Source organism: Ailuropoda melanoleuca, chromosome 1, assembly GCF_002007445.2.
Source record: "Ailuropoda melanoleuca isolate Jingjing chromosome 1, ASM200744v2, whole genome shotgun sequence".
NCBI lineage: Eukaryota > Metazoa > Chordata > Mammalia > Carnivora > Ursidae > Ailuropoda > Ailuropoda melanoleuca.
In genome coordinates this window covers 100,152,845-100,166,480 of record NC_048218.1, presented here as the reverse complement: position 1 = coordinate 100,166,480, position 13,636 = coordinate 100,152,845, and the positions used below count along the sequence as shown (strand labels likewise).

The following is a 13,636-nucleotide window of genomic DNA, read 5'->3' as shown; positions in this document are numbered from 1 at the left end:
AAATAGAATAATGTATTAAATCAAGTGAACAAGATACTCATTTTTAGACACCTTATGTATCATTTCTCACTCTGACACATTTCCATCATCTAAGAAAAATGGTTTAACATTTCTATATATTTGTTGTAACTCTGATAGTTTAGTTTGCTATTTTATTTATCCATCCTACCCTGTTTCTCCCTTTAGCAATTGTTAGTCTGCTGTACAGAATAAGCCTAAACAATTCAGATTTGAATTTTCAACGAGAAACTATTTTCCACATGAATTCCTTCAGTAAATATAGAGCGTGACACAGCATATTCTTTAAATCATATAGATTGTTAGATAAACTTTGGTAAACAGATAGCGAGACTTCAGAAAAACATACTGCAGTGATTTCATTTAAAAAGGTTATTAAGTGCTGGTTAAAAAAGAGGATCGACATCAGTATCACTGAAATTAAAGTAACTATAACAACATTTAAAATCTTAAAAAATTCAACTTCTTTGTCATCTTTATCAGGCCAGGAACATGGCATCCTCTTTGAAGAAATTTTCATTTCAGGAATGAGAAGTTTCTTAATTTGTCCAATTTCTGTTCTGCTCCAATCTTCTTTCAATATTTGGCTTACTCGAGGATAGATTTCGACAAGCTGGACCTCAGGAAGTGGTCTTTGTTTCAAAATCTGCACATGTTGGCGGATATCGTCAACTTTTTCAAGAAATTTAAGTGGAGACTCTTCCTGTAAAGATGTTGTCAGTGTCATTAATTCAAGTTGCTGCTCTCTTATTTCTTTCATTCTTTCAATTTGTGGAGTATATTCTTGATTAATCAGATTGCTAACATCACAGAGAGCAGCTAGGAAATTTTTTTTTTTCTGTTCTAGTGTATCGCTAAGCTCCTTAAAATACTGGAGAACAACCTCCTTATCACTTTGGACCATTTTTTCTGAATGAGATTTCTGTTCTTCCAGCTTTTCGATAAGACGAGTAAGATCTGTCCAGTGTGTGTCAGTTAACTGTCCAAGCAGTTTCTGAGGCGTGTCCTTTTCTTTCAGATAGGCACTCTGAAGGTCATCTATGGGGTGACCGTGGTGCTGACCTATGGTAAGGCAATGACCACAGACTAATTTTTTATCTAGGAGACAGTACACATTTAATGGTTGTCGGTAATGTTCAGGACAGGTGACAATATCTCGATGGTCTTCTTGCTGGTACTTTTCAATAATAGCCTTTAATGCAAAATTAACAGGTAAAGATTCAATACCAGTTGGAGCAATTTCAATAATACTTCTGCAACTGGGACACTTGAGTGGAATTCGTAAAGGTCTCCATATGTAAAAGTTCCCAGATGCTTGAAGAACGTTTTCCAAGCAATTTCTACAAAATGTATGAGAGCACGGTAGCACACGAGGATCTTCAAAAATACTGTAACAAATGGGACATGTTAACTCGTCCTCAAAATTGTGCATTTCCTGTCAAGAGAAAAAACTATTTTAAGCCTACATGTAACAAAGACACTTGTAAATACCATATAAAGTTTTAGGTGTTAACCTCAAAACTATTAATATACCGTGCTTGTCATTTAAAAGATAATTAAGATGTTTAAGATTTTTAAATGCATCTTTCTAAATAATACAATTCCTAATATATAGACATTTTTAAGATCTTACTTTGGTATAAAAATCATGCTAAACAATTCTAATTTGTAGTAAATACTTCAAATTAAAGTTATTTAAGTCTGCCTCTATGCAAAAGCAAAATTCAGTGCTCTGTTGAAGTCTACTTAATGATAACCTGTGCAACTTTTTACATTCTAAGTGCTAAAATCTAAACTACGCACAAGAACTGGAAGTCCTAGCCACAGCAGACAAGGGGGGGGGGGGGAAGGCATCTACGTTGGTTAAAAATAAATAAATAAATAAAACCGTCACTATTTGCAGATGACAGGATATTTTATACCTCAAGACCACCAAAAAACTTAGGATAAATGAAGATTCAATAAAGTTGCAGCATACAAAATTAATCTGTTGCATTTCTACACACTTAACAGTTAGCAGGAAGAAATTAACAGCCACATTTACCAGAATAAAATCAAGGAATAAATCAAAAAGGTGAAAGACCTGTACTCTGAAAACTATTCAACACTAATGAAGAAACTGAAGACAACATAAACAGGTCAAAAAATATGCCATACTCTGGACTGGAAGAACATTGTCAAAATGTCTATACTACCTAAAGCAATCTACAGATTCAAGGTACTCTCTATCAAAACACCAAGAGTACCTTTCGTAGAACTAGAATAAGCCTAAAATTTGTATGGAACCACAAAAGACCCTGAATAGCCAAAGCAATCTTGATAAAGAACCACAAAGTGGGAGGAACACAATTCCAGATTTCAAGCTATACTACAAAGCTGGAGTAGTCAAAACACTATGGTACTGGTACAAAAACAGACAAAGATCAATGAACAGGATAGCCCAGAAATAAACTCACACTTACATGGGCAATCTCTGACAAAGGAGACAAGAATATACAATGAGGAAAAGAGAATCACTTTAATGATGCTGGGAAAACTGAACAGCTCTATGCTAAAGACTGAAACTGGACCACTTTCTTTACACCATATACAAAAATAAACTCAAAGTGGATTAAAGACTGAAATGTAAAACCTGAAAACTCCATAAAGAAAACATAAAAAATAATCTCTGGGACATTGGCCTTGGCAACATTTTTCTAGCTATGTCTCCTCAAGCAAGGGAAACAAGCAAAGATAAATTGGAACTGCTCCAAAATTAAAAGTTTCTGCCCAGGGGCACCTGGGTGGCGCAGTCGTTAGGCGTCTGCCTTTGGCTCAGGGCGTGATCCCGGCGTTCTGGGATCGAGCCCCACATTGGGCTCCTCTGCTGGGAGCCTGCTTCTTCCTCTCCCACTCCCCCTGCTGTGTTCCCTCACTGGCTGTCTGTCAAAAAAATAAAATCTTTAAAAAAAAAAGTTTCTGCCCAGCAAATGAAAAAGCAATGGGAGTTTATTTGCAAATGATACCTGATAAGGGGTTAATATCCAAAATATATAAGGAACTTGTACAACCCAACACCAAAAACAATCCAATTAAAAAATGGGCAGAGGACCTGAATAAACAGTTTTCCAAGGACATACAGATGACCAACAGACACGACACAATGCTCAACATCACTGACCATCAGGGAAATGCACATCAAAACCACGAGACGCCACCTTAGGTTTGTCAGAACGGCTAGTGTCAGACAAGAAAAGTAAGTGCTGGCGAGGATGTGGAAAAAAGGGAATCGTGCACTGCTGGTGAAGTGTAAATTGGTGCAATCACTGGAAAACAGTACGGAGGTTCCTCCAAAAACTAAACATAGAAATACCATTCAACCCAGTAATTCCACTACTAGATATTTATCCAATGAAAATAATACTAATTCCAAAAGACGTATGCACCCCATGTTCACTGCAGCATTATTTGCAATAGCCAAGATAGAAAGGCAATACAAGTGTCCGTCAAAAATGAACGGATGAGATCTGGTGTATATGAATATATATGTGTTTATATATGATAAATATATAGACTCAATGGAATAATAAACAGCCATAGAAAAATGAGACCTTGTCACCTGCAATAACATGGATGGATCTGGAGGGTATTATGCTAAGCAAAGTCAGAGAAAGACTAATACCGTATGACTTCACTTATACGTGGAATCTCAACAAATGGGCAGGGGCACCTGGGTGGCTCAGTTAGTTGAGTGTCCCACTCTTGGTTTCAGCTCAGGTCATGATCTCAGGGTCATGGGATCATGCTCCACATTGGGCTCCTTGCTCAGCGCAGAGTCCGCTTAAGATTCTCTCTCCCCCTCTTCCTCTGCCCTTCCCCCGGCTCGTGCTCTCTCTCATTCTAAAATAAATAAATCTTTAAAAAAAAAATAAATGAATAAACAAAAACACCGAAACAGACCCATAAATACAGAGAACAAAAGTGGTTGTGGGGGAGGGGGTGTGTGGGGATGGTAAAATGGGTGAAGGGGATAGGAAGGTTCGGGTTTCCAGTTACGGGATAAGTCATGAAGATGAAAGGTACAACACTGGGAATACAGTCAGTGGTATTTTAATAGCTCTGTATAGTGACATGGTAGCTACACTTGTGTGAGCATAACAATGTATACAGAGTTGTTGAAATTATGGTACACATGAAACTACTGTATCATTTAAACTTAAAAATAAGTTAGGATTTTTAAGATTTTATTTATTTATTTGCCAGAGAGAGAGAGAGAGAGTACACACACAAGCAGGGGGAGCGGCAGGCAGAGGCAGAAGTGGGCTCCCCATATAGCAAGGAGCCCAATGTGGGACTCGATCCCGGAATGCCGGGATCACGCCCTGAGCCGAAGGCAGACGCTTAACGACTGTGCTACCCAGGCGCCCCTAAAAATCAGTTTTAAAGATGAAGTGTTGATTAGGGTTAACAATGAATTATTGATCAGTAGAGTATTAGTGGTAAAGAATATCATTAGTCCTCTTTCCTTAATGAAAGAAACCCAGCAATAGTAACTTGACCTCTTAGCAAGATATTTTTGACATTTCCAACAACAAAAGCCTGACAGTTTTGTACCCTACCTCGTCTTACAGTCTTAGTTTGTACCTGTCCTCAAATGCAAGCCACAATCTTCAGGAATTACTTAGCCCTGATAGAGAAAAATCAAGTTACACCACCATTTAGAGAACCTTAAAGAGCAAAACAAAAAACACAAGTCCCATTCATGTAAAATACAAAGGTTACCAAGTCATCCTCTATAAAACTAACTTTTAAGATGAAAAGTTTGAGAAGACATCTACAAATAATTGTGTACTTTTATTAACTATTAAAAACCTCTTTAGACTTTTGCTCTATGCTCCTTCACATTTTCAAAATCAAACTCTTATTCAAGTCCCAAATTGGGCCTTGCCTCCTCCCCAAATTAGGTCTCTTTTAAATCTCACTTAATGCTGCACTGCCAATTTATAGCACTTAACCACAGTTAAGAAAATTCTGTAACACTGTCCTATATATTAGGATGTAAACCTGCAATAAGGGCAGGAATTGTATCTAAACACAGAACTTGTCAGTATTCACTACATGTACTCACTAAACACATAGTAGGGATTCACTCAACATTGGCTGAATAAACACTACCCCTTAAGAAACCAAAGTTAATGTCAAATCTTAGGGGTTTTGGGGGGTTTTGTTTTTTTTTCTTTTAAAGATTTTATTTATGTGACAGCCAGCCAGAAAGAGAGGGAACACAAGCAGGGGGAGTGGGAGAGGAAGAAGCAGGCTCATAGCGGAGGAGCCTGATGTGGGGCTCCATCCCAGAACGCCGGGATCACACCCTGAGCCGAAGGCAGACACTTGATGACTGCGCCACCCAGGCGCCCCATAGTTTTTTGGTTTTTTAAATAGCAAAATCTCTACTTTGTTTAGAAAAAGCTATAACAGGGGAGTCTATCAAAAAATACTCCCTTCAGATTGACAATATTCAGAACCCTAATGAGCCAAGATGTGTCACACAGATACTAAACTTGAACTGCGAGCATTCCAGGAAACTAAAGTAATTGGGCAACAGTACAGAAGATGACATTCATCGCAGATAAGTGCAAGTGAATGCATGCTGGGAAGACTTTATGACTTTACCCTATACTACAAAGAGCTCTATAATCACACAAAACCACCCATGAAAAACAAACATGCTTCTCAGAGGATTTTAGTGATGTCAGAATTCATAATGAAGAAATAAACAAAACAGCACTTTGCAGGGGGAAAAAAAAAACATTTGAGCAGTGGACATATATTCAATTTAGGCTTAATATTAGAGCTATTTAATGTTTAAGTGCCAAAATTAGGCTTAAAACAGAATCAAACCTTTCCCTCTAAAGTCATATTTCACAAAACGCTAGAAAACATTTTTCCCTGAGAACCCACTTAAGGGACCCCAGCTCAACTCTGTTTAGAACGAAGATATTTATAACAATATTGAAAGAAAATGTCATCTCCTGAGTTCATATGAAATAGAAAGTAAATATGGTCTCAAAAGTTCACTTTCACAGTATATAAACATTTTTAATAAAATTTAATCAGAAGTTTATAGGTAACTTGAAGATACAGAAATAAAATCCTACTCTTGGACGACCCTCCTCTTGCTGAGCTATTAAAAACCAATTTTAGGCAATAAATTTATGACAAGTCAGAACTGGTTAACAGAAGCAAGCCTGGTTGAAAACAACTAAGGCCAGCAACTTTCTGACTCTGGTTATTGCCTGAGAAACAGAAGATATAGGTGGTTATCATGCTTAGAAGCTAGTTCTTCCGGAAACTAGCATGAAATTTTATGCACCAAAAGTTTTCTATATCCAGCTCAAACTTTTCAGAAGGAAAAAAAAAAAAAAAAAGGCAAAAAACTATACGTATGTATATTTTCTAGGATGACTATCTTGGATTTAGCTATGTTGTTTGTATATAGCAACACTAAAAACTAGAAGGCAGTGAAGCAATGCCCTCAATGTTCTCAGGAAAAAATGGCTTCCAACCTAAAATTCTATACCCAGAAAAATAAATTTTGGAATAGAAAAGCAAGAATTCTCACCAGGTTAATGGTGAAATTAAATCCAGGACAACTGTGCAGCAAGCCTAGAGAACAAGCAGTCTGAGAAAGGAAGATCCAAAAGGAATGTCTTTAAGAAATGGAACTGACAATATTTCAAGTGTCTGAACATATTGAGAGGTGATGACAAAACTAAAGTTTGGGAAAGTGATAGAACCATGAGATGAGAGGAAATATATAGCTCATTTATCATATTAGTCATAATATTAAATATTGATTTTACCAAAAAACAACTTCTGGACTGAATGCCTGTGTCCCCCCAAAATGCATGTTGAAATCCTAGTCGCTAATGTGATGGTATTAGGAAGTAGGGCCTTTGGGAGGTGATTAGGTCATGAGGGCTCTGCCCTCACTTTTGGTGCATAAAATTTCATGCTAGTTTCCGGAAGAACTAGCTTCTAAGCATGATAACCACCTATATCTTCTGTTTCTCAGGCAATAACCAGAGTCAGAAAGTTGCTGGCCTTAGTTGTTTTCAACCAGGCTTGCTTCTGTTAACCAGTTCTGACTTGCATAAATTTATTGCCTAAAATCAGTTTTTAATAGCTCAGCAAGAGGAGGGTCGTCCAAGAGTAGGATTTTATTTCTATATCTTCAAGTTACCTATAAACTTCTGATTAAATTTTGTTAAAAATGTTTATATGGATTAGTGTTCTTATAGGAGACAGGATGGCTCGCTCCCTCTCTTTCTCAGCTCTCCACCAGATAAGAGCAACATCATTAAGCTGGCCATCTGCAAACCAGGAAGGGAGCTCTTACCAGAACCCAACTATGATCCATCCTGATCTTGGACTCTCCAGCCTCCAGAACTGCGAGAAATCTGTTGTTTAGGCCACTTAGTCCATGTTTTTTTTGTTATGGCAGCCCAAACTAATAAAATGACAACTATACTGGCCAGATGGAATAAAGGAAGGAAACAGTGTTTAAGACCTAAATCTTAGGGGCTCCTGGGTGGTTCTGTCGGTTAAGTGTCTGCCTTCAGCTCAGGTCATGATCCCAGGGTCCTGGGATAGAGCCCCACATCAGGTTATCTGCTCAGCAGGGAGGCTGCTTCTCCCTCTCTCTCTGCCTTCTGCTCTGCCTACTTGTGCTCTTTCTCTGTCAAATAACAAAAATTAAAAAATAAAAATAAAAAAAAAACTAAATCTTAATCTTCCAAGAAGTCAACACATACCTAAAAGTAAAAAGTCAAGAAGTCACATCAAAAGCGTATTATTTAAAAAATCTAGAAGCAGATACCAAAAGAAATTGTTAAATGAAAGTGGTTGCTTCTGGAGTGCAGGAATCAAGAGTGGGGAGAGTGAGGGCAGGGGGCTGCTATTTTTCATTATTAACCTAAATACTGCTATTTTATTTTCAACTATTAACATCTAATTAAAAATATAAAATTTTAGAGAGAGGCAATCCTACAAGCATCCAGGCAAAAAAGTAAGATATCTAAAAAAGGAAAAAACAATGGTCTCAGAATTCTCTTCTGGGAAATTGTAATTTCCAAAAATGGCCACAACAATTATCTCCCACATATGCTCCGCCGCAATGTGGCTTCAGTGGTACTCCCCCAGCAAAAGTTGAAATCTCTTCCCCACAAAAAACCTGGGCAGGCCATGTGAGTGCTTTGATCAATAGGATATAAAATACAAGTGATGCTATGACCGTTCTGGGGATAGCCCTTAATTCACCTGGCAGGTTACTGCCCCAGAGGCATGAATCACTATGTAAAACAAAGTCCAGGCTACTCTGCTGGCAGAAGAGGAAAAGTAGAGAAGCAATGAAGTACCAGACATGTGAGTGAAAAAGTCATCATGAACATGGAGCCAGCCAAGCCTTCAGATATTTGTTACACGGCGGTACATAACCAGAATATCTCCAAAGCAACAAGGAATGCTGAAAGATCATATAGCAGTGTCCACAGGGTCTAGAAGGAAAAGGATATGACCTAAGAATTCTGTACCCAGCCAAGATGTACCCTATTCATGTGAAACAAAAATACTCTTAGGAAAATCTATAGGGTTTAAAAAAAAATTCTACAGGGCAGAGCTGAAGCTATTTACTTTCATTACCAAACAAAAGGAATATAAAAAGAATTCATCTAAAGAAAAAGAGTTAGAAAAAAAGGAAACCAACCTAGGAAAAGCAAAAAAAACATAATAAAAATAAATGAAGAAAACAATGAATTAACAAAATTGCTAGTATTGCTAAACCCAAGAGCTGTCTCTTTAAATAAATAAGCCATTAGCTATCTGGGACAGGCAGCCTCCAAGATGGCCCCCAATGACCTCCACTTCCTAATACTCATGTCCTTTTGTAATCCCTTTCCCTTGAGTGTAGACTGGACCTAGTAACTCCTTTTTTTTTTTGAGATTTTATTTATTTGAGAGAGAGAGAGCACAAGCAGGGGGAGCAGCAGAGGGAGAGGGAGAAGGAGACTCCCCACTGAGCAAGGAGCCCGATGCGGGGCTCGATCCCAGGACCCCGGGATCACAACCTGAGCTAAAGGCAGACGCTCCACTGACTGAGCCACCCAGGCAACACCCTTCTAACAGAATACAGCAGAAGTGTTAGGATATTACTTTCAAAGTTTGTAATAAAACACCATGGTTTCCATCAGGAATGATCTTCATTTCTCTTCATTTCTCTTGGATCAGTCACTGAGGGAAGCAAGATGCCATGTTGTAAGCAGACCAAGGTCCACTTGATAGGTATGGCCAGGAGCTACAGCCCTCAGTCTAATAGCCCCCTAGAAACTGGAAGCCTGCCAACAACTACCTAAGTGAGCTTAGAAGCAAGATATTTTGGGTCCAGTGAAATCCTGCAATGATTGCAGCCTCAACCAACAACTTGATTGCAACCTCATGAGAAACCTTGGGCTGGAGGTACTCAGCTAAGCTGCTCCTAGATTCCTGGCCCACAGAAACTATATTTTAATATTTGTGGTTTTTAGCTGCTAAATTTTGGGATTATTTGTTATGCAGCAATTGATTAATACACTAATCCAGTCAAGAGGGGAAAGAAACAACAAATATACAAAGTTAGCACTGAAAAGAGGAAATAAAAATAGAAAAAGCCAAAATCAGAATACCTTGCATAATTCTATATGCTACTATATTTGAAGAACTACAACAAATTAATTATTCTTTATATCAGTTCAAATACCAAAATGACCAGAGAATATAAAGCAAAATATGAAATTCATAAATTGGAAAAATGCTACTCCGGAAAAAAAAGAGGTGAGGGGTACAAGATTCTCTGGGGGAGCTCTTTCAAATTTTTAAGAGGCAATTTCTTGTTCAACTGTTCCAGAATACAAAGATATAGAGTTCGCAAACTGTTTTGAAAATAGTATAACATGATTTCAAAACCTAACAAAAACTAAAAATAGACTAATTTCAAAAATGGGTACCAATATAAAATACCAAACACAGTATTAGCAAAAACAAATATAGAGTACATTAAAGGAATATCGTACAGTGACCAAAATGAGGTTCTTCCCAAAAATGTAAAGTTAATTTAATAATAGAAAATTACTCAGGTCAATGGAGAAAAATTATATTATTGCAACAGTTGTGGAAAATGCACATAATATAAATGCTAGTAAGCAGTCCACAAAGACAGAAAGTGAAATGGGGCTAGAGGGAGAGGAGTTGGGGAGTTATTGTTTAGTTTTAGTTTGGGAAGATGGAAGAAGTTCTGGAGACAGATGGGTGGTGACAGTTGCGCAACAATGTGAATGTACTTAATGACACTCAACTGTACACTTAATGGTTATAATGGTAAATTTTATGTATATTTTCAACACAATAAATACTTTTTAAAAAATTTTTAAGTGCCTTGCCCATTATCTAGTCTTTCCTCTGCCAAATTAACTATAGAATCAATCTATATTATTTTATACTTTTAGAAAGCAAAGAAGTAAAATAAAAGTAACCCACATAAAATGTTATTTTCCTCCAGTGAGAACTAAAAGCCCAAGTAAACAATAACTTATTTCAAGATTTCCTGCTACCCTTTTTAAAGTCACCAAGAAATATAATAAAAATCTTTTCAGAAATTCTGAGACTAAATCATCCACGTATAAATTATTTCGCAAAATTCTTTTAAGTGTCAAAAACAAATACACTTCTGAATTTCTAAACTTTTAATGCAATCTATCTCCAGAAAGCAGATTTCCTACACAGCCTCTACAATGTACAACTAGCATATTATGGATGGTCAGTACTAATAATAGATTATGAAGAATTAAATACGAAAAAATATCACTACCCATTCTATTTCACAGTAGTGTGTAAATGAATTTTTAAGTTTTAATTCACTAATAATGTCTTTCATCTCTAAACATGAGTAGTAATAAAACATCCATTACATTTTACAACCTCTGAAGAAAACTATGTTTACCACATTATAGAGTTAAGTGACTTGCTCTAGAACTTACAGTGTGAGTCAGCTGTAAGTCTGGGAAAATTCTGATTGGGTTTCACATCTTTGTGGCCCTAACTGATCCAAAGCACAGTTTATGCAATTCAAGACTGCTTTAGAAATACTACAATTGTGCCATCTATATACATAGGGCAAGCCTTTAAAAATACCTTACACATATTAATATACAAAAATAAAGAAGGATCACCGTAACTCTTTCAAATTAAAAAAAAAAAATCCTATGGTCAGATAGGACTTCAACTCTGCCCATTTGCACTGTTCTTGCATTTTGACATCAATCTATTTCCCCAAACTAAAAAAAAAACTACTTATGTGATTTAACCAAGAACTGAAATGAGAAATTCAGGTTTTCATTGCTTTTTCCTCAGTACTTTTCACAGTGAGAATATATTCAGCAATATGTTTGCTGAAAGGCAACGGTAAAACTAACATTACCTAAAATCAAAATTTCACCTTGCCAGACTAAATTATGGTACCTTATTTCAAAGGCTAGCTAGTCATCAAAATAAATGAATAAATAAAATGCAAATCAGTATGTAAATGCATAGTAAAAAGGTATCCATCTAACTTAAGTAATAAATGCAACTTGCAGGTCTGTATGTATAAAATGTGTGTTTAGATGTACACAAATTTTTGTAAAATTTCTGAAAGGGTATACAAAAGTGACTAACTTTAAGGTACAGGTCAAATGAGGGAGTTGTTTTCACTTTATGCTCCTCCTAGATGACTTGAATTTTATACACCAACATGCCTTTTTTCAGAAGATTTAAAAATCTCAACTTACACTTTAAATCATACACTCAAAAAAATACCAAGAATTTCTTTTGTATTCACTTAATCTTTCAGAGCTTACCTACTTTGCTGATCTTCTGGCTTACTGACTGAATGTACCTTATCTTCTCCAACTTTTTCAGTTCCTCTTATTCGTATTCTAAAATTAAAATAAATTTATCTTAATATTTTAGATTTACATTCTCAAAGAATAGATTAAATATGACATCACAGGAATGGTTATTTCACTCTTTGACGTTTACCTCCCCCATGCCTCATTGTGTTTTTATAAAAATCGTGACAAATATCAACAGTTGTTGGTGCAGGAGAGGTATCACTTGTGCACTGAAAATCCCAACAAACCGGTGACCAAATAAATTGCCACAAAGGACCTCTTTTTGTAGCGTCAAGTATCTTACTAGCACTTGAAAATGTTAGCCAACAATGGTGATGACCGAGCAAACATTCATGCGCATTCTAGACTTCTTAAAGTTAACTTGAAGAAACATCCATGGGAGTGAAAGATTTTGCCAGCCTAAAATTATAAATACTGATTTCGCTTATTCCCATCAATACGTCTGTCTGTACATCTCTCAGTTCTGCCATTTAAATTTTGTGACGCCCTGGGTCAGTTTTTCCTGATGCCTCTCAGAACGGAGGTTTCACACCTGTAAAATGGGCGTAATTACACCCACTAAGTCTCATGAGAACCTCTCACAAAGAAGGGCCTCGCCATATCCGTACCCTTCCCTTTCTCGAAGGTTTAGGACAAATCTTCCCGAGTTTCCCTCCTAATGCACTTCCACCGCCTAGGCGCCCCCCGTCCGAAACCACGCGAGGCAGCCCAGGGGTGTGGAGTCCCGCTGTCCTCACCCTCACCACCACACGGCCTGCTCCCTCGCAGAAGTTCAGCTCCATACCGGAGGGAAGAAAACGAGGTTCCGCAACCCCCTCTGGGACGAGAGAATAAATGCAAGACCCATGCCCACCCTCGCCATCATCAAGCTCCTAAACTCTCCGCCAAACACATCCGGTACACCAGCTTGTGCTTACAGGCAAAGAAGGCGGCCCCAGAGACGCTCCTTAGACTCACCGCGGGGAGCTGGAGACCAACCTACACCACAAGCCAGAACAGCTTTATACCCTCCAGACCCAGCGTCCCCAAGATGCTTGGCGTCCCCGCCCTCCTCCGCCCTGAGGGATTTCAGGTGCCCAGACGGGGCGGGGCCTCGCGGAGCCTCAGGACGCAGGCGCGGTCTCCTGGCAACATTCAACTGCGTAGCGTCCGCCAATGGGAAAGAGCGCGGGGCAGCCGTTCGAAAGTAAACGGCCGGCCGCGCCTGCGGAGGCGGGGGCGGAATTGCGAGGGCTTGGCTCGAAGCCCTGGCCCGCTTCCCGCACCTGCGCACGAGGCGCCCGCCGCCTCTCGGAAGCTCCCGAGGCACGCAGCAGGAGGCGCTTCAGTGTGTGCCGGTGCTTCTGGAAGCCGCGGACTGAGGCTGGCCCACCTCGTAGGGCGTCGTCCACAGCCCTGGGAGAGGTGGGGCCTGGCGGCCGCTGACTACCTCTGCAAAAAACATTCATAGGACTGTTTTTTACTTGGGGCCAATCCGGCACGTCCTCATTGTAGACTTTAAAGAGCAGCGTCTCCCGTTGTTACCTCACAGTTTCCCTGCAGTGGGAAACCTCAGCGACCTCGAGGGCACACGCAACCCAGCGGGCAAGCTCCGTCCTCCCCTGGCTCCGAGTTTCCTCTTGTTCACGAAATCTGGATACCGGGACCTACCGGAGTCC

At 38.7% G+C, this 13,636-nt stretch overlaps 1 protein-coding gene across 5 annotated transcripts; it reads right to left on the bottom strand.

Moving 5' to 3' along the window:
* On the bottom strand, window positions 1-13,074 carry TRIM59 (tripartite motif containing 59). 5 transcript variants are annotated; one of them, XM_002930465.4, is made up of 3 exons: window positions 12,936-13,074; window positions 11,925-12,002; window positions 1-1,453 (listed from the first exon to the last, which is right to left on the bottom strand). In XM_002930465.4, exon 3 carries the CDS (start codon window positions 1,448-1,450, stop codon window positions 239-241), a length of 1,212 nt encoding a protein of 403 aa, XP_002930511.1. In that variant the 5' UTR covers window positions 1,451-1,453; window positions 11,925-12,002; window positions 12,936-13,074; the 3' UTR covers window positions 1-238. The 5 variants fall into 5 exon arrangements, with proteins under 5 accessions (XP_002930511.1, XP_034519655.1, XP_034519635.1 ...); XM_034663764.1 differs by having other exon boundaries at window positions 11,929-12,002; XM_034663744.1 differs by having other exon boundaries at window positions 12,896-12,956.
* Window positions 13,075-13,636: the final 562 nt, after the last annotated feature.